The sequence below is a fragment of the Mytilus californianus genome, unplaced genomic scaffold, assembly GCF_021869535.1.
Source record: "Mytilus californianus isolate M0D057914Y unplaced genomic scaffold, xbMytCali1.0.p SCAF_15, whole genome shotgun sequence".
Lineage (NCBI taxonomy): Eukaryota > Metazoa > Mollusca > Bivalvia > Mytilida > Mytilidae > Mytilus > Mytilus californianus.
The window spans coordinates 15,818,422-15,843,848 of NW_026262637.1; the positions used below are offsets into that span (position 1 = coordinate 15,818,422).

The 25,427-nt window shown below is 33.2% G+C and overlaps 2 protein-coding genes across 3 annotated transcripts; both read right to left on the minus strand.

The window, feature by feature from the left end:
- Positions 1 to 3,193: 3,193 nt before the first annotated feature.
- LOC127725510 (uncharacterized) lies at positions 3,194 to 6,963 on the minus strand. Of its 2 annotated transcripts, XM_052232536.1 has the most exons (3): positions 6,920 to 6,963; positions 6,087 to 6,174; positions 3,194 to 4,927 (listed from the first exon to the last, which is right to left on the minus strand). In XM_052232536.1, the coding sequence occupies exons 2-3, from the start codon at positions 6,149 to 6,151 to the stop codon at positions 3,280 to 3,282; spliced, it is 1,713 nt and encodes a 570-aa protein (XP_052088496.1). In that variant the 5' UTR covers positions 6,152 to 6,174; positions 6,920 to 6,963; the 3' UTR covers positions 3,194 to 3,279. The 2 variants fall into 2 exon arrangements, with proteins under 2 accessions (XP_052088496.1, XP_052088497.1); XM_052232537.1 differs by lacking the exon at positions 6,087 to 6,174.
- A 3,625-nt stretch (positions 6,964 to 10,588) lies between these two features.
- On the minus strand, positions 10,589 to 21,084 carry LOC127725511 (fibrinogen-like protein 1). Its single transcript, XM_052232539.1, has 5 exons — positions 18,420 to 21,084; positions 14,611 to 14,766; positions 14,280 to 14,406; positions 12,182 to 12,330; positions 10,589 to 11,650 (listed from the first exon to the last, which is right to left on the minus strand). The coding sequence occupies exons 1-5, from the start codon at positions 18,621 to 18,623 to the stop codon at positions 11,111 to 11,113; spliced, it is 1,176 nt and encodes a 391-aa protein (XP_052088499.1). The 5' UTR covers positions 18,624 to 21,084; the 3' UTR covers positions 10,589 to 11,110.
- Positions 21,085 to 25,427: the final 4,343 nt, after the last annotated feature.

Consider the following 25,427-nt stretch of genomic DNA (forward strand, 5'->3'; position numbering starts at 1 on the left):
CGAATGTGTACTGATAGATACTAAAGAACTTCCCAAGTTTGGGGAAAGTTGGGCGCCCGCTTACATATTTAACCCCGCCAAATTCTAAATGTGCATGTTCCAAGTCAGGAGCATGTAATTGAGTTGTTATTTGTTGCTGTTGAATATGTTGGCGGTTTTTTGGGTTTTTTTTTTGGTTTTTTTTAATGTAGTTCTTGTGTTGTTCTGTTATTGCACCACTGTCCCAGGATTAGGGGAGGGTTGGGCGCCCGCTAACATGTTTAAACCCGCCACATTCTGTATGTGCCTGTCCCAAGTCCGGAGCCCGTAAGCAATGGTTGTCGTTTGTTGCTGCATATTATATATTGGTATTTCGTTCATTTGTCTTTTTTTAAATAGATCAGGCCGTACGTTTTCTCGTTTGAATTGTTTTGCATTTGTCATTTCGGGGCCTTTTATATGTGACTATGCAATATGGGATTTGTTAATTGTTGAAGGCCTTACGGTGACCTATAAGTGTTAATTTCAATGTCATTTTTGTCTCTGGTGGAGAGTTGTCTCATTGGCAATTATACCACATCTTTTTATTTTTATATAACATAATAACACATGTTTTCAATCTTGAAAATAAATAAAAAATGTATAAATTATGAAAATTTGTAAGGTAGTGGATGCAAAGAGGTAGAGGCAAATGAAAAATGAAAAACTATAAAAATAATTTTAAAAATACAAATGCTAATACATCTGCGTGATATTTCCAACATATGTACATTGTAGGTTTTATTATATTAAACAAAGAAAAAAAATAAATCACTTATAAAAACTTACCTTGATAATACTTGTTTTAAATTTTGAAATAAATCATTAAATTTTCAAACCTATTAATGGATTAGAAATGATCACGTTTTGAAGTCGTCCATTTGTGTCAATTTGAGGAAAGTTCAATCCATACAACAAACCTTCTAGTTTTGGAAGTATCCTAAATCTCGAATTATCTGACATAATCTGAATACAAACACTCACTGAAATGTGGGTCATTGAGTGACAGACATCATCAATTATTATATATCTGTAAGTAAAATTTAAGAAATTCGGGAGATGTTTTTTTTTTTTTTTTTATCTTTGGGAGAGTTCTCTTCGTTTAATTCTAATCAGGATTGATGACCATAACAACTGTTCATCGTCTAACACTAGTGACACAAACTTTTGTAAAATGTATACTCGTACTATAATTCTCTTTAAAGTTAATTCATAAACTATACAAGAAGTTTATCTTTCATCTTTTACAAATGGTCATTGGACAAGAGAATACGCAAAAATTCATTGCAATTGACAAGTTTTGAACTTATCTGTTTTATTGGAACAGGCATTTAAATTTCACTGGTTATGCATACTAGCAATACTGTGTTTAGTATAACATACATATTGCTGATTAAAATAAAATTAACAAATAAGTGCGAGACTGAACATTATTTGTTGAATTTCAAAACAAGCAGAATTTGTTCTTCTTGATTACAATTATGAATAAAAAATGTGAAATAAACTCCAGTGAAACTTGCCAGATTTATTCCAAAAAATCCGTTTTTATATACACTGCATCGTCCTTTTGAAATAAATGTCACAAAAGCCGATCTCCACCCTAATCCCACATTAAAGCACTTGGAACATGAACTTACAAAAAGTACATCATTTCCTCTATGATATTATCTGATGCTAATGTTTTAAAATTCTTTTGTTCTCATATCCCTTACTAGAACCAGCTGTTGACAAAGATCTTAGATTAACGGGAAATCAGATCTGACGATTCTTTAAGACTTTTGCGTCTACGGAGGCAGTTTTTCAATTTCCATCTAATTTTTGGATAATATGAAGCCATTTGTAAAAATTTGGATAGCAGGGTAGCATAAATGATATTTTTTGTGAACGACCCATCCCTCTATTAGTCTTTCTCACCATGTGTTGTTTTCAACAAAAGAAGCCTTGAGTAGTGTTTTTTTTTTATTTTTGCAGAAAGTCTGCAGTGCTTTAAGTACAATATTAGGCATGAAAACTCTGGGTAGAAAGATTATTGTTGTTTGTCCTTCATGCCAATGCGACAGTGAAACGGATGGTGGTTAAGAGGAGTATGATAATTTGTTTTTGTTTGTTCGCGCAATACAGATTTTGGCATTTTATTGAATCATTTCTGTCTTTCTTGCTATTCTGGCAAACAGGAGATAGTCTTCAATCTAATTGAAATATCTTTGAAATCGCTATGTTTATTACAGATTAAGCTTACCCGAGTAAAAAAGTTGCGAAACATTAGCATTTTTTAAAGATTGGTCATAGTTTGAACTGTTTCCTTCTGACTAATAAGAGGGTCTGCTTAACCCTGACTTTAAGTGTCAACTAGTGGTTTTAATTTGGATGTTATCTATATATCATATAACATATTATTGTCCTGAATATGCGTGTAATATTGCAATGCTACATACATAATGTTGTCTCATTTTCCGTTCGATTTCTATGAAAAAAATTAAAAATAATGTTCACTTTTCGATTGACAAATTTCAGAGTTGAAAAGAGAAATTGAATTTAATTGTGATTTTCGTTTTTTTTTTCTTAAGATATCAAAAACACGAAGAAACAAAAATTCTGTCGTTTTTCATTTCTAATTTCTGAAAACAAAACCGCACTGACACAAATATATATGGACCGTTTGCAAAGTGAATTATCACTTCCATTGCATTTTCGGATATCTCAGAGAAATGTCACTCTGGTATTTACATGTTGATGGCGTCTCTGTTGTTTTTGATTGATACATTTACAATTTGATCTTCGTTTTAAGATACTTTTAACCAACTTATTTTCGAGGATACTTTATTTCGCGTTTAGCCCTTTCTAGTCCACTTCATGGCGATTAAATTGCGCGATTTTCTAATTTACTTGATGTAGTTAGATAAGGAAAGACCCAAGTTTTACATATTCGCGACGATTTATATTCGCGTTATATTTCTACATGCGAAACTTGCGAAAATAAACCGCTTACGAAAATTAGTTGGTTTACAGTACTTGGTGCTCAAATATATAGTTGATATTTAGATATATATTCCTGTCCAATGATGTAATCACTTAGAACAAGGCAGTGGCGGATTCAGGGTGGTGGTGTGTATTTGTTGGATCAGCTTATCCTTGATTTTGGTTTATACCATGGTAAAAACAATTTACAAAAATGTATACTGCAATCATATATAAAATAGAATAACATAATCAAATACAAAATAATGTAAAGGCATTGATATATGACGACCAGCAAAGTGTTTATTCAATTTTATAAATTGCACCGCGTGATCTCTCTGAGCAAACTAACATCAATTTATTTTCTTTATCGAGACTTATCGCCCTTGGATTGCTTATACCATCTCCATCCAATGGTATTTGTTTGAACTGATTGCCATTATGTGAGATAATGACGACGTTGTTAGAATTTAGCCCGGCCACGAAAACATTATAATTTTTGTCGACTGATATTCCGCTTGGATTTCGCAGAACAGTTTCGTCCTTGAATTTCCAAAGAGCAGAACCATTAATATCGTAACAGATAACAGTGTGTTCCTGCCAGTTCGAATAGAAAATCTTATTTTCAGATCCTACTACATAAGACTGAAAGATCGGGTCTCCTACATTTAGCGTACTAATAACATCTGTGTGCAAATCCATTTTCTTGACTTTAGATTTATCCGTTGTATAGATAATCGATCCATTAGAATGTGAAATACCAAAACAGTAACCTTCAGCTCGTACGCGTTTAATAACTTCTTTTTGTTTCCTATCAATGAATGTTATTTCGGCATCATCAGTGACTGCAATCCTGTTATCATCTATACACGTGACATCGTACGCCATTCTTAGCTGCAGTTTCTTATTCACACTACCGTTTGAATCTAGAAATACAACATAGAAATCACCTGTGATAATAATACCCCCTCTAGGTAGTAATAAACACCCCGTTACACTCATGCCATCTGGTAATGATAATTTTCGTAGTAAAGTAAGTTTGACACTGTTGATTGTAGGTTTTCGTGTAACCATGAACATTTGTATTTCCTTGGTTTTTCGTTTAACATACGTTTTACTTGCTTGTAAAGTTTTTACAGAAAAAGAACCAAGTTTGATATCACTCCTATCTATATTCTTAACCATAATATCATCTAAACAGAAAACAACATTACTCAAAGCGCCTCGTGTTTGTAGAGAAGTGACAGATTCCTCTGCTTTCTGCAAGTCCTGTTCAAACTTTTTCGACGCTAAAAACACCTGAATATTGGATGCATTTTCTGTGATAAAAGATAAACTGTCATTAAATTCTCCGGCATATTGAAGGTGTTCAGTGAGTTGTTCGACAACTTTATTGATATTTGATTTATGGTTTGATAAAGCAGTTTTCCGTTGTGCTTCTATAATATCTAACTGTTTTCGCATCTGCTTGATTCTGTTTTCAATTCGATTGCTTTCAAAGTGAAGCTCTCTTAAGTTCTGTGTCTTTTCTTTGACCATATGTTCACAAAAAGAATGAATATCTTTGAAACCCTCTGACAACTGCTCAGTCAAAAATGATCTTTTGGTATCTTTCAGGAAATCATCAACAGCTGGCAGACTAGTACAGCGACTGTGTAAAGGATCGATACACTTTCTACAACATAACTGCTCATGAATAATGCAGTAATTCTGAAACTGTGCGTTATGTTGTTCGCAGTGTGAGCTCAATTTCCTGATGATAGGAGGTAGTTTCGAGTAATTATCCATTGATATGACCATATGTTCTCGTGTTTTCCTAGCGCTGCTATGGTGTTCTGCACAGTTTGAACAAAAAGCCTCTTCACAATCATGACACCACACCAGTGCTTCTTGTTTGATACCCCTGAAATCACAAGCTTCGCAGAGAGTTTTTGACGTCATCATGTTAAACCTGATAGATAGAAAAAAAACATAACTTCTTTAAAGAAAACAGAAAAAGAAATTTTTACACTTTTTTACCTTAAAGAGATAAAGCAAATGTGTTTTGCTGGATAACATGTGAAACTCGTTTTTAATTAAGAAATAAATTGTTTGTTCTTTATTTGAATTATTATTATTACCTCGCCATATCATTAAGCAACAATGATTTGCTTGATGATTTGACAGTGTAATAATAATTTCAGTAAAGATGCAGGACCTTTTTTTTTGTTCTGCAAGAAATGGCTCATTTTGTTAAAGAACCAAATAATCCACCAATAGATAGCCACCGTCCCCTTTTCAGCGACATACCTTATTTCTGATTATAACTTATTTTCGGTTTGTACGGATCACGTGCAACATTATGGGTGTCACTAGTTGGACTGGAACCTCGTTTTTTAGAACCTGTGGTCAACCTGGCTTATATTGGGTTTCGTTTGCTCAATCGTTAGATTTTGTTTGTCAATTATGAATTGTAGGTCTTCGACTATTGTCTTTATTTGGTTCGTCTCTTTTTACTGTTGTTTGTTTTTAACTTTTTTTTATGCATTTATTTTTTGCTACCATTTGGTACCTTCTAGCCAAACATGCAATTAAAAATTACATAAAAGAACAACTAAAGATATAAAAAGGAAGTGGGGGCAATTTTGTCAACAAGTACCTTTGACAAATGTTTGTTATAACAGACAAATGAATAACATCCGATATCTTAAAGGTTAAATATAAACCTGGATAAATGGAACAGTCGACTTATATACATATGCAGTCTAAGGTAAACAGATAATAATTATCTATATCTATAAATTTATTTTTGTGACATTGTCCATATTTATCTGTAACAAATAAAAGAATTACCTATCCTTAAAGTTTTGAACGATTTAACAGGATAAAAAACCATATAACAATAGTTACATGTAAGCACCAAGTATTTATTCAGTTTTTAAATTTTTGAAACTTCTTCAGTTGCAATTTGGAACCCATACTTCAAAATGTTAAAAAGGATGAGTGCATTTTAAGAATGGATAAAAATTTTAAGAATAACACATTAAGTCTGAGGATCACAAATCTCTGCAACTAGTTCATACTATTTTTTTTTTAAAGTGATATAAAATGTTAATACACACGATACCGACCTGATAGCGCACGTAATTACAACAACAACCACCGCCACAAGCCATATATATATATCCAGGCTCATCAAATCCAGAAATAAGAAGAATTCTGTAATCAATATTAGTTATATTCATTGATAAATAATCAAAAATTGAGTAACATAACTAGATTTCTAACCAAATTTTGCTATATTAAACAAGTACTGTATTAATTGCCAAACAAAAAATTAAAAGTTTTTATAGTTGTCCTTCATTAATTCTCATTTTACAAGTACACTTACGTTCTCGTCAAGGTGTCTGACATAAAAACAAAAAAATCGCGAGGACCCCAAAGTTTCCAAATCTATTGAGTGAACCTGTCCACAAAACGTCTTACTTCAAATATCAAATTTGGTGGCTTGGTATTTTCAGATATCTGACATGGTTTTATTATTTAATGAAAAAGATCTCATGCTGCATAATCCGGGATCACAGTGTATTTTCATCCCAATATATATCACGTTAGTTTTTGTTTCATTTCGTTTGAATTTACACCCAATTCTAATTGCGGGTATTTGACTGCAAATTCTTCTGAGATTTTGTCTTTTTCCTATTTATTTGGACAAAGCAGCTGAAATCAAGATGCACATGCGTTGGAGCAAATTACCTCTGGTTATTCATATATTTTATGCCACATCCACAATTTTGTACCACGTCATAGTATTTTTTAAAACGTCTGGGTGCGAAAGCCCTATGGGTATTGAGTTTCAGTTGATCACATGCAAAACGCAGCAATAAATGTTTATGTTAAAATCACGATATATGCGGTAACTTAAACTGTAATTTATGTAATAAGTAATATTTTTATGACTAACCTATTTCTTCGCTTGAACAAATTTAGTTTCATTTTCATGGAGTGTTGAAAAACAACCCGAGTCGGCGTAAGCAAAATATCCGGATCCGGATTTACATTTGCTTACTGTCATGTAATTGTAAAAATGAAACATTCTAACTGAATGTGACATTTTTAAAAAAAAAGAGAGGAGTTATTTGATTCTATTATACTTCATGTCAAAATGCCAGATTTTGATTGGTTAATACGAGGGAGACAATTTACTCTATCCCATGGAAAATACTCTATTAACCTTCACGGAGACGCTTGCTCAAGGGTGCGCTTAAATAAATACGGATGATTGTTATGTACAAGACGACATAGTTTATTACTTTGAATTTGAAATTTAATAGACAGTAATAACAGAATATTCAGTATAATAAATTAAATAACACATATCTGAAAGGATGCCTAAACCCCAGTTTCTTTATAATTGACCATTATAAAAACAGTTTTGTTCTTGATTTTTTCATACATATGAATCTGTTGAGAAATTAATTAGCTCATTGTGAATTCTGCACTGAGTGAATTAATAGATATACATACATCTATACCTCTATACATATAATATATATTTAGTTTTCTGTTTTTTTTTTTTTTTTTTTTTTTTTTTTTTGTGGTCACAATTTATATTTCTCTCTTTCACATTTCTTTAAAAATGAAATTTTGATCAACAGGTAAATAACAATTATTGGTCATATAATACAATTTAAATTGTGATCCCTATCTGCATGTTTTGAATGGGACGTACACTTTTGAAAAAGAATTAACAGAAAAGTTGCCACAAAGCATGGTTAGCATATTTGATTTGCCAGAAGTTCCCAACAAACTGTATAAGACTATCAAAGTTCACCAGAGGTTCACCACAAATAGTCGCTAGAAGTTTGCTATAAACTATGTAAGGCTATCAAACTTTGCGGCAAGTCTGCCGCAACCTTCATTTGCATGGTAAAATGTCGCCTCAAACTATTTGCAGCAACCTTACCGCTGTGTGTGCGGCAAATATACCGCAACAGTTCGCCAGAAGGCTGATTTTTCAGTAAGGGTATGCATATTTTATGAATTTACTTCGCATACAGGGCTTTAGGTAAACTATGCATACTGTAAACTGTAAACCTATGCTGAGTAATCATATTTAATGCCCAGGATTTTCTCAATCTTCATGAAACATTTATAAAACTTTATATTTGAATTAATTTCATTAAAATCTCTGAAGATAATCAGATTTGGTGAAATTCTACATGTTCTCTTTTTTCACCCAATATAGGTTGCACTTCTGTAAATATAGACAATGCAATTTCCCATAGGAACTTCTTTTACGACTAAAACTGTGCAACTTTTACTTTGAATTTTCGTTAAAAAAAAAATCCTAGAATAGAAAGTTTATTTGCACTAAAAAATTATTTCAGAAGTCAAAACGTAGGGCTGTGTGGCATACTTGAACATTTATATGCCTCTAACTTCTAAAAGTTTAAACTTGTACTGAAATTCTGTACTACCCCTCCCTTCACTTTGGGTCTTCCTCAAAATTCAATTTGGTCGCTATCCATGTGTATTTATACTGGTAACATTCTCAAGTTGTGTCTCTACGAGATGAATCATAAAAAATATATCTGGGTACCAGTAGGGAAACAAAACAAAATATCTATGAATATTTAATTTCTCCACAAAAGAGGCGTAGTTTGTGAAACAGCTGTATTTACAACGTGTAACATCTAACTATCATATCCAGAATTTAGGATAACTTTAAACCTATCTATCTAGAGATAATATTAGTAAGATGTGGGTAGTAAAAAATTAAATCCACACAGGCTAAGTTCCTGTCTGCGTGCAATATCAGATATTTGATCTCTCTATATATGCTTTACATAATTTCCATCATTCAAAACTGAAGACATTTTGAAAGAAACAGTCAGACTAAATTTCCTTAACAATGGTAATAGTTAATAGAAAGATCTCTTTCTAGGATGCGACTTACATACCATACTTTGAGACTGACATAAAGATGCTTACGGCTTTAATTTTTGATAAAAATTTTGATACGTTTGATGGACGAGTTTCAACAAACAGCCGTCTAATCCCTCTGCTTCACAACTCTATAAACCTGTCGAATATGGTGGTGAGAGAAGGTTGATAACTTATCTCCTCAACAAAAAAATAACATTACTTCAATTGATTTCCCATTGTGAAATTTCCATTTTATATAGCATAAATTCTAGCAGCAGATGCATATGAACAACGCATCTCCGAGTTTACACCATAGTCCAAGATTTGTTTTTCTGAAAATGATTTGACGAACAAGGAACCGTTTGAACGAAAGGTTCTTAATAGTAGAACTTCAGTCATTTACGGATGCAATCATGAATTAGTTGCATTTTGACTGTCATGGAATATTTGTGTCATAGAGAATATGTTTCACTTGTCTTTGGCACATTCCTGTTCTGCTTTCCTCGTTTATTGCATCATCGAATGCCATTAATAGCATGATTTTGTATATATCTTTAGCCAAGTGACGGGTGTCGCTGGTAAATTAAAGCAGGAACTGCCTTACTTCTGCATCAGCCGAGTTCAACCAAACTTTTATCTGGATTCGTTCAGATCATCTTTTGGTCTTTGTAAAATGGTTCGAGATACGGTTTGTGATTGTTCTTGGAATCTTTCTCTCTGTTTCCCATATAATATTCTTTACTAATAAATCATTTAAGAGTAATTTAACTATTAATATCATTCAGCGTATTCCCCTTTATATATCTACCAGGAGTTTTCCCGAAATCGTAACCATGTGGAACTGCTAAATATGTTTTTTTTTCTTACAAATTTCGGTTTTAGAAATTATAAAGAGGTTGTAGTTATAATAACGTATGCTAAAATTATCGGTTTCATTATTCCGTTTGTCATAGGCACACTTTTGTAAGTCTAAGACCAATTTACTTAGCATTTCACGTTGTGGTGCGTTTTGTTTGAACTGTTTGTGTATTTTTGTCGAATCTTGTTTACGTTAGTTACGTTGTGGTGCTATGTTGTTTTGATATGTTGTGGATTTTTTGTCGTAACTTTGGTCAGTTGACCAAGTGCTTAGGAAAATCGGAATAGGATGAAGTGAAGGACTTTCGTTATTTTTCCCTTTCCAAACAATTCCCTAGATAATCTGAAAGAATCATTTAAAAGTGATGATGAGAAATCACATTGCCAGTTTTAGGACAATAGATCAAACTGATTAACCTAAACTGAAAGTGGAAGAAGCGAAACAAAAGAATAGGTCTACTTACGTACTATTATAGATAGGTTTTATTCTTGTTGTAGGTCATTATTGTAAAGGGAATATAACTTTTTTCATTGTATTTCATTTTGTATGTTCCTTAGACTACCGGCCCGCTGTCCAGTGTTTTTCCTAACATATTTTTCTATGATAACGGTATTTGACAGAAAGATGTACAATGTGATGATTGTTTTCTTGACGCAACGGTATTCTTTACTTATCTGGATCCTTTTTATTGTGTTCAGTTTCGTTTATTGCTCTTCAATGTTTGATAAAATAAGTATTTCAAACGTTAGGATTCGAGCACCAATTTGAACAATATAAGTTTTCATCAATTGCAAATCGTGCATAAAATGAATTTCTGTAACTACAATAAAATATATTAAAGCCAACCAGGAAAATTGCAAAATCAGACAATTTGTTCATCAACTTATATAAAACATATCTCAGGAAAAGATTTCGATGCAGTCTGAAATTTTTACCTTTGAATTTATTACATGAATAGCTATCACTTGCGTGCACAAACAAAAGACTGAAAAATAAAAAGCAGAGGGACATATGATATATATGACATAGTTTGCTTGTGGCTTTATTTTTTCTTTTATATTATGAATTTTTCAATGCATGAGTTGAACAGTTTAATAATAAATTCTAATGCAAATCACCATGCACCTCAAGTGATTTTTAGGTAGAACGTCAAGTTTAATACAAAATGAAAATAAAATTTCAAAACTTCATGCATCCGAAGTGTGTATTTGGATTTACTTTCGACCGGAACACCTAAAAGCTAAAGCTGTATAAATACCTAAATACGGGAGGATTTATATGGCCAAATTCATCGAAAGTTAACTTTGCCTTAGGGCAATTATGGAACTTTTTTTTACTTTAATGCTTTTTATGCTTTGCATTCCATCTCTAAAACGTTTCTGGTCTGAATCTTATTTCTGCATTCTTGAGAGAGTAGCAATTAGTATGGTTAGACCACATGTCCCATACAATGCCATTACAAGTACTACCATAATATTTAGATGTTGGGTACCATACTCCATTCAAATTAACGATAAAACAATTCGAAAACCACCACCCAGAGTTATAGCTTTTTGCACAGTTTCCACCCTGGTCGAAATCATTATCATTGTCAAAGGTCGAGAACTGCATACTTTGCATTCGTTGTTGATAATACTGCGTGTGAAAAGGATCCCCAGCTGTTCCGGAATATCCACCAGCTAAGATACGGTATTTATCTGTTTCGTCGTTGATTGTAACGTAATCAAATTCTGCGAACCTGTAGTTTTCTTCCCAGTCCATAAGATCTATCCTCATTCTGTTGTTACCATGTTTTGTAAGAATATGCATTTTTTCCAACCCAAGCCAAAAGTCATGAAAGAAATTTCCAAATCCATTCCTATAATCATTCCATCCCCTGAAGAAATCATCGGATCCATCATAACGTCTCTGTAATGAATGGTTAACAATAGTGTAGACAAGTAAATAAACAATTAACCCACGAAAAAAAGTTATATATCATGTATATAACATCCCAATCTTATTTTGAATTTTCATATCAATTATCATGATTATGTTTGGTAAAAGTGCAAAATACAAATTAATTTCAGTTTCCCCCAAGTCAACAGTATTCGTAAGCATTATTCATCAAGATTGCTTAAAACAATCTAATTATTTGTATGTACAATCAAAAGTCATGCATATGGTTTTGAATATCAAATGACTGCACAATTTGCCAAGATAATGATAGTTTAAATATAAAATTTAAAAACTGTACTGTTACATGTACTGTTGAGGCAAAACATGACGTTTTGACACCATTTGTCTCATAAAGTAAACATGTATGCATTCATTTAAAACATATAGTTGACAATAGTAATATATAACACTATAATTTGACACAATGATTATGTATCAATCATTTGGAGAACGCAGTATTCTGTTAATTGACCAGTACTTTGAAAAAAAAATTCTATTTACTTGAATAAGTGTCCATCCGCCGCCTCTTGTTGTCATATCACATACTGCATTAAATCGGGTTGAGTTATCCGATGGATCTGGTTGTAAAGAATATATACCACTAATATTCACTCCCGCCTTATATAATGAAGCACAATCAGTTCCAAAGTCTAGAAAAAAGTGGTGAGAATGAATGTGTGTTGGGGCACTATGGTTTGGAATATCTAATGAGTGCACAATGTGCCAACGGTTGATATTATAATAATATAAATCAAATACAGCACTGTTACCTGTACTGTTGTGGCTAGGACATTATGTTATTACAACACCATTTGTCTCATATACTTAGTAATGAATATGTATACTTCCATTTAAAGCATCCAGATGACATATAGATAAGAAAGCACTATAATCTGTAGAATGCTTAATTATCCATTAAAGTGGAGGACGCGTAACTCTGAGTACATGATCAGTACATTGAAATAAAATAGTTTTTGTACTTGAATAAGTGTCCAGTGGTTAGAGTGAATGTAAGTTAAAAATCAAAACAGTACTACCACAATCAATAGGATTGAGGCGAAGATTGAGAAATGCATGTGTACTACCACAATCAATAGGATTGAGGCGGAGATTGAGCAATGCATGTGTACTACCACAATCTATAGGATTGAGGCGGAGCAATGCATGTGTACTACCACAATCTATAGGATTGAGGCGGAGATTGAGCAATGCATGTGTACTACCACAATCTATAGGATTGAGGCGGAGATTGAGCAATGCATGTGTACTACCACAATCTAAAGGATTGAGGCGGAGATTGAGTAATGCATGTGTACTACCACAATCCATAGGATTGAGGCGGAGATTGAGCAATGCATGTGTACATCAAGGATATTTCTGTTATATAATTCTAGGAACAGCTCATTTGCTTCTATGTCCATACATTTCTTACTTTGTATGTTTAATACACATTTGACAATGGTATTCGAAAATGTGTGAATCTTTAGTTTTATGTCATTGCTTATTATATAATATTGTGTTGTATGTTGAAATATCCTTTATATATTTACTAATACAGCAGCATTAACCTCAAATGTAAGAAATGGAGTCTAGAACAGAGAAAAACATGTTAAAGAGACTTAAATGTTCGTCCAGCAACATCTAAATACAAACAAATTGATATGCTCATGGACCATGACGAGTTTCTTGACTTTGATTTGGTACATTGCAAGTTTGTGTATATTTCGTTTAAGATTTTTTTCGCTCAATTTTAATTTAAATACATGAAATATCGAACTTTTCATACAGGAATGTACAATAATATCCAGGTCAGAAAAAACACCCATTTAGTACGTCGAGACTGAGTATAATTAATAACAAAATTTTAATTACAAGTAAGAACACTAATAGATGAGACTGCTAACAGTTACCGGAAGCACTGTCTTCACAAGCTGTTTTTTACAAGTCTGAAAATCAGTCATTCAGAAAACATCTTTAACCTGATACGGCGTGTCATGCTTCTTTTCTTTTTTCTTTTTTTTACGTTTTACCGGTCCGACAACTTTTATACCGCCTTTTTCCGTAGGAGCTTGTGGTTAATCTTGAATACCGAAAGCAAGCTCAAAGTGCTTAACCTTCTGGTATCTAACATGACATCCTTCACTTTCACATCGGCGGCTGTATTTCGAAATAAATGTCGCACAGAACTTTCCTAAGGCACGACTTATGCAGTGCGCAAACGTAAATTAATAAGAGTTTGAATGACGACAAAATCCAAGAAAATACTAACAAAACTGTCTAATTTATAACTCCTACAAATGAACAGACGCATTGACTATTCAATAATAGCATTCTAACTAAATTCATCAATTATTCTAAATCTCAATTTAACGAAAAAAGGCTAGATTGGTTTTTGCTTCATAGATAATATTACCGTTAAGAACTGTATTAACTACAATTATATATTTAACACCCGGAGATTGAAACATGTCTCCTTCATATGCTGGTACTAATTCAGTGTCATGGATGGATACCCTATACCCTTTCTTTTCTATCATGATCATTTTTATGTAATTAAGGTTCTTTTGTTTCTCGAAAACGATGTAAACATGTAAAATACCTATAGGAACTTGGGATTTTAGTGAGACTACATTCGCAATAATAGGTTCACCACCAGGCGTACGACCTTTAACAACACCATAAAGAGTATCAACGTCTGATCGCAGTGCTTTCAATTCGTGTAACAACTGAAAAAACAGAACAAAGTAAGATAGGTGATTTCTTGTAGTGTATGAACATTGCTTGCAAATTAAGAAATAATAATAGGAAGAATAGTCCGAAAAATGATTGAAATTTATCAACATCAACACTCTATTTTAACTTAGAATTAAACAAAATAAGACTGATTGAAAAAAAAAGTACATAAATTATAACTGCATTGAGACACTTACACTTTTGTGATTTGATTCGACTGAAGTTTTCACAGTGCTTATTGACTGTGTCATCTTATGTTCTAAAGTCGTGAAATTGTTCCTCAGTCCCTGTAATACATGGCTAGCTTGCAACATGTCTGATTTCAGCACAATGGCCAGATTTGACATAAGCATCTGCGAAACAACAAAAGATGGATGATTTGATAATGATATCAATATATTTTTATGAATAAAAGGGTGATTTTTTCCACACAAGTAATAAAACAATATATCATGCATCCAATACAGCTTACATTTCTAAAGTACCAAAATCATCATGCATTTCTCGAAGGGAAATAACTATAATTCTCATATAATGAATTTTGTTCTAAATCTACGGTAGCCATAAAGGGACACATACAAAATAAAATTAATCCGTTATCTCGGTTTCCCAATCCGTGATCTCGGATTAATAATCCGTTATCTCGGATTGATAATCCGTTATCTTGGATTGATAATCTGTTCTGTCAGATTGATAATCCGTTATCTCGGATTCCAAATCCATGATCTCGGATTAATAATCCGTTATCTCGGATTCGCAATCCGTTATCTCGGATCGATAATCCGCTATCTCGGTTTCCTAATCCGTTATATCGGTTTCCCAATCCGTTATCTTGAATTTTCAATATGTGATCTCAGATTACTAATTCGTTATCTCGGATCTGAAATTGATAATCTTTTATCTCGGATTGATAATCTGTTATTTCGGATTTCCAATCTCTGATCTTGGATTTATAATCCTTGATCTCGGATTCCCAATTGTTACTAGATATTGACCTGTATGGAACGTCGTTATTTTTTAAGACACATTCAGTGACAAAATATGATTATCGTTCATCTATGACAAGTACTTGCTATAATCTGGACCTTAAAGCAAATCAACCATAGTCACTCATGCGTAAAATGTAGATCAAGATGACCTAGTTTTGGTATAGACCTTTACGTGAAGGTTAGCCAGGACGAACATTCGAAGGAAAAAACGGACGAACTAACTGATTGTCAAACATTATATACACCCTCCTCAACTCTGTTGGGCGAGGGGATAGTTAAATCTATCCTCAAAGAAGTACGATGCAAAACGTAAGTGCTGTGTGCCATTTTCTCTAATTAAATGATTATTTAATGGAGTTGCCAACCTCTTGTATTGTATGCATCTGATCACATCTTTGTAAAGTTTCTCCCATCCAGTAACCATCAACGACCATAACTAACAGTACGAGTAAAATCAACTAAAGTCAAGGTCAATTGTATTAAATTTTCCTTGACATTTATTGTAAATTTCCTTTTCATTTCTTCAAGTGATTCATGATTTGTCATCCCTAAATCAAAATGTCATCAATTTCAAATCTATCAAGGGCCATAATTACAGAACAAATGAAAAGGAAAGAAAATTTAATCCAATCTTTATTTAATGTTACATTCCTGTAAAATTTTCTAAGCAATCAGTCAACTGGTTCTCTTTTTTATCATTGGAAAACTAAATTTTAATGATTTTTTAAGCCTACCAAGAGTTATAGCTCCGGGACGATAAAAGTAAAATCAACCAAAACCGATCCCAAACTGTATAACGGAGTCCAAAACCAATTTGTAACGTACGGACGGATGAATATCTATAATAAAGTTACCCATGGGACATTCAAACTCGAAAATAAACTGACAACGCCATGAAAAAAACGAAAAAGACCAAAAGATAAACAACAGTATACAAAACACAACATAAAAAACTAAATACTAAGCAAAACGAACCCCGCCAAAAACCGGGGGGATCTCATGTGCTTCGGAAGGGTTAGCAGATCCTGCTCCACATGTGACACCCGTCGTGTTACTCCTATAAAATATGTTAATAGGCTTTATCAAGTGATCAGGCATCACACTATATCGGATTGGTAATCGACTCGTATCTCACCCTAAGACATCATTAAATTGGTAAGCCATCGGTCATGTAAATTTTCTAACCCAAAAACTTGACAGAAGTGAAATTTTGATATTGAAAGGTTTATCATGACAAAGGATAGACAAGACTGTTACCGGTATATGCAACACAGACATTGAAAAATTAGAACGCACAAAGAACAACCTAAAGCAAGAGCAACATGAACCCCTTTAAAATAAAACTAGGGGTGATTGCACGTGCTCCGGAAGGATAAACAGACCCTGCTCCACATGTGGCACCCGTCGATTTGCTCATATAAGTACAAACCCGGTGATAAGTCTAATTAGTTATGTCACATTCGAGGAAAAGGGGACATGATTGTGGTAACGAAAATTGGAACATATCTGTCGTCATCTCTGAAACAGATATTCCATAGCGGTCAACCAACTGATGGCGTCTGTAAAATTTTTGAAGGGATGATTTCAACTTCATCACTTGGAACTCTTGGTTTAATAGCTTCCTTGTGAGCAGCAACCCTCTATCAAGGAAATCATGGTAGGAAATACAAGCCCTGGAATATCGTATCAACTGGGATATATATATATTCCATATGCGGGTGTTGCTGGAATGTTGCTACATAGAAATGGAAAGTTTACAATTGGGAAGCTGAAATCATCTCTTTTGTCGTAAAGTTTTGTTCTTGTCAATTTCTAGATGTAAGTCAAGATATGAGGCAGACTTAACTGTATCTGTTGTATCCTTTATTTCAAGTTCGTTGATGTAGATGAGTTCTACATAATCACCAAACTTTGAATTATTTAGTGAGAGGACATCATCTATATAGCGGAAAGTGAAGTTAAAGAATAATGCCAGCTTTTAATCAGAAAACATTCAATGCATCAGTAAGAAATATGGAAAGTTTGTAGAGGACATGTCGGTCAATGAGAGACAAGTTTGCATATGAAGAACATATTGGTTAAAGATCAGCTTTCAAACAAAAATTAAGTCAATTAGCCATACATTTCCTGTTATACATATTTCAGCTTTTTGGCTGGGATTAAGTCGGACTCCACCCTTCTTGCATCATGTCTATATAAACTATGACAAACTCGAAGCGGATTATTCCCTGACCGATCAAGTCTAACAGTTGTGATTCATCAAAACATATCGAGTCTAGATTGTCCACAAGGTAATGACAAAACTTCAGACACATTGTGACCTTGACCTTTGATTGGGAAACCGAGATAACGGATTATCAATTCGAGATAACGGATTATCAATCCGAGATAACGTATTATCAATCCGAGATCACGGATTGGGAATCTGAGATAACGGATTGCAAATCCGAAATAACGAATTATTAATCCGAGATAATAGATTGGGAATGCGAGATAGCGGATTATCAATCCGAGATAACGACACTGTTTAACCCGAAAGATATGGTGTTTTAAGATATCTTTTCAAATCTGTAGATATGCGTAAAAGAACCTTTTTAGTTATGCTGTAGATTAATTTAATGTTATCGAAAATAAATATCATGTGGCCATTTCAGGTAAATACGTTTAGTTTCGTCACGTTTAGTGGATATAGATTCCCCTATTTGTTGTTTGGTGGGAAAGTACCAATTCCTTATGTAAGTGTCTTATGACCTCATGGTGACATCATCGCAACTAACCTTTCTGTACTGAATTTTAATTGACTCTGAAGTGTCAATGTTGTATCATTATATTAATTTGTCTCTACAACAATTATTATAGTAGTTTTCAATTTTGAAAGAAATTTACATTTTTACTTTTTTTTATTTTAGGAGCAAAATTATGGCTCCTTCCATACGTATGTTTTAATAATAATAATAATAATAATAATAATAATAATAATAATAATAATAATAATAAATAATAAATAAAACGCATACCTGTAACTCATTCATTTCAGCTATAAATTTCCTAGGGAAAGTTACAGTAGCTGTTCCATTTGATCCTGGACTGGTGGACACCTGGACAACATAATCACACACATGTCCATTACAGCTCTTGGAAAATGAGTTAAGCTGTCGCACAGATTTAGAATTCAAAGGCACAACAGACAGTATGAGCACTAAAATACTTAGACTGTTCATTTCTCTCGAATCATTATATAATGATAATGAATACAATTTAAAGTAAACTTTCGAATATAGATAAAATGTTTGTAGCACCTGCTTGCCCGTAAGATGCTATCGGAGGCGACATTCTATCAAATGATAGTGACAGTATCCTATCTATGAGATAACCGACTCTGAAAAGGTGTACGTATCTATGTATATGTTGTCTGCTCTATGGTCGGGTTGTTGTCTCTTTGACACATTCCCCATTTCCATTCTCAATTGTATATGATACATAAGAGATTAGAGTATGCGTTTGTGGCACAACACCCGCACAATACAAAATGCCTGAAATTATTTTATAGCATGAAATGTTAAAAAAAAACCAATTGAAAGATTTGAACAACAGAGCAGTTTTATTTATGATAATTACTGAATGTTAAAGCTTGCAATTTCAGAGTTTTAATAATAAAAACTAAGTTTTACTGAATTATTCCAATTCACACAAGCACAGAACTCGACAATTATTTGTTATTTCTTAAAATGTTAGGATGACAGAACTGTTATACAATATTTGTCCAGATTTTTTTGCAAATACATTGTTTGGAGTAAAATCTGGTTTTAGCACTTCGACCACATTTGGATATACCTGGATCATGACACATTTAGCTCTTTCATTACCTTTTCAGATTCTTTTCTGATAAAACACTTAATGTTCGACAACATTGGGTTTCGCAGTAAGTACACACGTCACACATGAATATCTTCTTTTTCATATGTTCCCAAAAGATTTAAAGTACATTATCATGATTAGTTTGACTTGTATCTTTTGGATTATAGCTTTTAACGGACTGAAGCAGATCTGCCCATGACGGGTGATGCATCTATAACAGGAGACGCTTACCCTGTCAATGCACCGTATTTTGTCTCTTCTTGGTGGATTTTCGAGATTTTTACCACAGTTAACTAATGTCTCATTCATTCATCAGATTGCATAAACCCAGGGATTTCCTTGAGGCAGTGAAGATGAAGATACTCATATCTTTACATCACAACCAAACAAGGCCTTGTATGGCGACATCCATGCTATAGAGGGGAATTTGTTTGGATGTGGATGCATAAATTCTCATTCTTTCTGAATGGGGACATTAAATATATTGCCGCATGTTAGTAAAGTACAACACTCTCTGCACGTTAAGAACTCTTTGACCGTTCTGTAGGTGGAATTTTCTGTCCCTATCCAAAATACCTTCATTTCAAGCGGCAGTCGAAATTCCTGTTCTTTATCCAGGTTAAACTACTGCTGAAATTACCCATATTAATTATAACCAAATTCTTCGCGTCTTGAAAATGCATGAAATACTCGCTACTGAAAGAAAACAAACAGCAATCAGTTAATTAAAAACAAACTTCTTTTTCTCTGCTTTATATGTTTCACTTCATTTATTTGAATCTGGATTTTCTAAAAATTGTTGTTCTATTGAAAGAACAATTTGTCCTTCTGCCATTTTGACAAAATAATCATAAATTTACTGTCTGAAATACAGAGTGAATGCATAGTTTCACTAAAAAGAACATATCATATGACATAAAAACTTTCCCATCTGGTTTTGGAAGAATGAATTATTTCTACCGAACCAATAGTTATTCAGTTCTTTGCAAGACCTTGTGTTTACTTTTTGTCATATGCATCTCAATTATATCCTTTTTCTACAAATTGCCTGAAACTGAAACAAGATATTTTTAGTCATTTTAGATAATGCCTATCAAGGTTAGACATTTTATAAATTGCTGAAAATTCAGTCATTTTACAAAATGCCTAAATTTAGAAAATGCCTGTAACATATATTACATTTAATGATATCAAGGCACATAACATGTGTTTCCGGAATAATTTTAAGTCAGGTATGTTTGAGATCAAAAGTATGGAATACCACAAAAACAAAAAAATAGGAGGCACAATCAAAAGAAAGATTAAACAAGCTGAATTGTACATTTGGTGTTATTACAGTTCACACAAGTAAAAAGGTTTTCCAGATATCCCTGGAATGAACCCCAAGGGAAAACATGCTAGTTGCAAATATTCATAATGTAATTTCATTATCATATTCAAATATACATTACTTTTACTTTGCACAAGGTAATGCTTGTCTCAGACTGTTTATTTCATATTTATATTCGTTTGATGTGAACTGATTGGTACTTTAGTTAGGAAGAATATCATTTATTTAGTATTGGATTTTGGCTTTGAACTAGCTTTCAGTTACTGCGAGTACTCTTATAACGATACTTGCAATTGGTGTCTTTTGTCGTTATGTTAGTGGTTTTTGTTTTTGTTTTTTGTTTTTGTGCTTCGTGTCGATTGATGAGCTGTGCTGTTACACCACTGGTTTAGATTGGTGAAGGGTTGAGTGCTCACAAATATTTGAAACACCACCGCCACATCATATATTTGTCTCTCTCAAGTCAGGAGCCTGTAATTTAATGATTGTCGGTGGTTGCTGTCATATTTGTTTTTCGTTTATTGTTTTGTCATATATCAGGCCCTTGGTGTTTTTCATTTGAATTGTAATAAATTTGTCATATTAGGGTATCTTATAGCTGCCTATACGGTATGGGATTTGCTCATTGTTCAATATCATACGGTGACCTTTAATTGCTTTAGACCTCTTTATTTGGACTCTATTGGATGGTTGTATCATGGGCAATAATACCACATCTCCTTATTTTATATATGTATTTATACCTCTTGATTACCGAACAAAGCATACGAGTCGATTTTGATTTGAGCCCTTTTCTCATATTTTACCTTTGTGTGAACATGATTTAATTATTTTCTGAACTTGAAATTTACAGACAAAATGTATCGTTTTAATCATTCAAGTACTAGAAACGAATGCTGCCTAGTGGGTGAATACTTATGGTACAATCAGAGCTGATAGTCCACCAACATGGGTTCCATCCATGTGGTATAAAGATAAATGATAAAATTAAAGTGCACAAGAGACTTTATTTCAATATGCCATTTTAAGCTTGACCTGTCCACTAACAAATGTACATGCTATGCAAAGTAGAGTTCTTCTTCAGTAGGTCAACAAAACTTTAGGATACAGCAGATAAATTGTTGTTTCTTAATACGTTGTATATCAAAAAGTCAAAACTCTTTTATATCAAATTCCTAAGTGCACAATAAAGTTTAATACAGATCTTACTTTCATGCATACACAGAAATAAATTAAAATACATGTTTATTCTTATATACAAAGACGACATAAAACCGCAATTTATTTGAACAGATAAAGTGATCAAAAGACTCAATACATTGTTGAGACTTTATTTCATTGTATATATAAAAAAAATGAAGCCCGCCTACGGGTGCGGGATTTTTTTGCTGTGTTGAAGACCCATTGGTGGCCTTCGGCTGTTTTCTGTTCTTTGGTCGAGTTGTTGTCTCCTTGACATTTTCCCTATTTCCATTCTCAATTTTACAATGAAATTTTTAAAATTATATGGAGTTTGCGGTATTTCTATTTTCATTCACTGAAGATATGGATTGGATGATTCATTGTTGCTACCTTAATGTACAATGACAATTTATTCATGTATATTCAGGACATGGATTTATAATGGATTTTACATCAGGACGATGGCCATATTTCTATACCGAATTGAAAATATATATATATTAATAACATGGATTTAAAGGACAGTTACATACACATAACTAGATCGAAATTACCAATGTCCTGCTTAGTTTTCAAGTGCAGTCTAACCTCCTTTAAAAAATAAAACAAAACAAATGAAAAATAGCATATCTTTGACATAATCGTCTTTGTTTTGTTTTTTTTTTGTCTTTTGTCTTGCTAAAGAGAGTCAATGCAAATCTTAAAGATTTTTGAATAACCATAAACAAGTTTGTCCAGCGTATGAATTATTTCCTTTTGCAGACGAAAAGAATGAGCACATATTTTTCTATGTAAAATTGACCTTTATTGTTTAAAAACTTACAAAACAATGAAAACACTAATAAAAAGATAATTGCGTTGAAAGTCCGTTTTAGATAATTTAGCAAAAACTGAATTTGTGAAATATTTAAAAATAAAATGCTCCGCAGGGCGCAGCTTGATACGACCGCAGAGGTCGAACCCTGAACAGTTGGGGCAAGTATGGACACAACATTCAAGCTTGATACAGCTCTGAATTTGGATTGTGATTAAATATTTGACACAGCATAGGTTTCTGACACAGAATGAATGTGGTCTAAGAACTTAAAAATTTTAAATTGGACATTCACCTATTATGGTCCAATATCCAAAATCTAAATACATGGTTAGATTCAGCATATCAAAGAACCCCAAGAATTCAATTTTTGATGAAATCAAACAAAGTTTAATTTTGGACCCTTTTGACCTCAATGTGGGCAAAGTTGATAACGGGGCCCAAAAATCAAAAATCTAAATACATGGTTAGATTCAGCATATCAAAGAACCCCATATATTCAATTTTTGTTGAAATCAAACAAAGTTTAATTTTGGACCAGATTTGGACCAACTTGAAAACTGGGCCCATAATCAAAAATCTAAATACATGTTTAGATTCAGCATATCAAAGAACCCTAAAAATTCAATTTTTGTTAAAATCAAACTAAGTTTAATTTTGGACCCTTTGGACCTTAATGTAGACCAATTTGAAAACGGAACCAAAAATTAAGAATCTAAATACACGGTTAGATTCGGCATATCAAGGAACCCCAATAATTCAATTTTTGATGAAATCAAACAAAGTTAAATTTTGGACCCTTTGGACCTCAATGTGGACCAATTTAAAAACGGGGCCCAAAATCCAAAAACTTAATACACGGTTAGATTCAGCATATTAAAGAACCCCAAGAATTCAAGAATAAAACCCCATTGAAATTGATCAAGAAATAAGCAATTTATACGAAGTATCTTCTTTTGCACAATACTGTGCAATTGAATATTTCTTGCTATTGTGCAATACTGTACAATTGACAATTTCTTGCTATTGCGCAATATTGTGCTATTTGGATATTTCTTGCTATTGCGCAATACTGTGCAATTGAAGATTTCTTGCTATTGCGCAATACTGTGCAATTGAAGATTTCTTGCTATTGTGCAATACTGTGCAATTGAAAATTTCTTGCTATTGCACAATACTTATTATATAATAATTTACACATCCTGTTTGGTGTGTATCTCCTACCATATCATTATTATATGCTTTTAAATATAAATCAGAAATAACCAACTTAAAATGGAAAATTTTAAAAGAAAAAAAAAAAGGAAAAAAAAGAAAAATCCCCCCCCCAAATTTTTTGAACCCCCTTATTATGCATCACCCCCAAACTCAATCCCAGCCTTCCCTTTGTGGTATGGTACCTTGCAGTACAATTTCAGAGAGATCCATACACTTGAACACAAGTTATTGTCTGGAAACTAGAAAAATGCTTATTTTTGGCCCCTTTTTGGCCCCCAATTCCTAAACGTTTCGGGCAATTACCCCCAAACTCAATTCCAGCTTTCCCTCTGTGATATGGAACCTTGTAGTACAATTTCAGAAATATCCAAACACTTACACACAAGTTATTGTCATGAAACTAGAAAAATGCTTGTTTTTTGCCCCTTTTTTGGCCCCTAATTCCTAAAATTTTGAGGCAATTACCCCCAAAATCAATTACAGCCTTCTCTTTGTGATATGGAACCTTGTGGTACAATGTCAGAGAGATCCATACACTTACACACAAGTTATTGTCTGGAAGTTACAAAAATGCTTATTTTTGGCCCCTTTTTGGCCCCTAATTCCTTAACTGTTGGTACCATAACCCCCAAAATCAATCCCAACCTTCCTTTCGTGGTATTGAACCTTATGGTAAAATTTCATGGAGATCCATTCACTTAAACTAAAGTTAGAGTGCGAAAACCAATGTGTCTTCGGACGACGCCGGACGACGCCAGACGACGACGACGACGACGACGACGCCAACGTCATACCAATATACGACCAAAAAATTTTTAATTTTTGCGGTCGTATAAAAACAAATGTTTCCGTCTTCAAACACAACAAAAATAACTCTGTGAACAACTTTGTATGAGATGTACGGGTAATAAGTTAATGCAGCAAAACAGACAAACTTTTCAATCGGTTTTGTGACATCGGTATTACAGAATTATGTCATAAATAAAATATAATGATGATTTCATTCAACACTAAATAAAATCACAATATTGCAAAAAACTTAAATCAATGGTAATATTCCAAACAAAAAAAAAAGATAGAAAAATAGTAAACAATACAAGACCTAAGGGTGCATTCCAAGCTGCGTTTTAACTTAGTAAATAAAGAGAACTATACTGCCATTTTCAGTCAGTACAGCAGATCATACAATTGTTAGTTTGTTCTTTCATTTTCATCGAAAGGGGGGGGGGACGATTTTTTTCTTTCTTACCAGGTCACTTTGAGCAATTTATATCCTGCCTTTTGTTGGGTAAAATATTCATTCTTATGCTCCTTTTGGGCAATGTTATTTATTTTCAGTTCTTTCAGTTTAGAATATTCATTTTCAAAATTTTGCTTTTGCATTTAAACTAAAGAACAATTTGATGGATGGATAGATGGCTGATTAAAGTCTTGTGGAAAATCAAATGCATATTCAGGACGAGAACATATCAGTGCAATATGAATTGAGCCATGTTGTGTACTAGAATGACACGCTGAGCTGGATTTTCAACCCGCTAGGTCACAAGGTAACAGACCACATGAGACACGTCCCCTACCCGGACACATAATTCTGTCTCCGAGAGGACCATTCTTTGTTCTTAC

Excerpts from the sequence above, each read along its gene's own strand:
- LOC127725510 (XM_052232536.1), bottom strand. The coding sequence starts at position 6,151 with ATGAGCCTGGATATATATATATGGCTTGTGGCGGTGGTTGTTGTTGTA. Across the intron at positions 4,928-6,086 it reads GTAATTACGTGCGCTATCAG|GTTTAACATGATGACGTCAA; the intron begins GTCGGTATCGTG and ends TCTATCTATCAG.
- LOC127725511 (XM_052232539.1), bottom strand. The coding sequence starts at position 18,623 with ATGAACAGTCTAAGTATTTTAGTGCTCATACTGTCTGTTGTGCCTTTG. Across the intron at positions 14,767-18,419 it reads CTGAAATGAATGAGTTACAG|ATGCTTATGTCAAATCTGGC; the intron begins GTATGCGTTTTA and ends GTTGTTTCGCAG. Across the intron at positions 11,651-12,181 it reads GCGGATGGACACTTATTCAA|AGACGTTATGATGGATCCGA; the intron begins GTAAATAGAATT and ends CATTCATTACAG.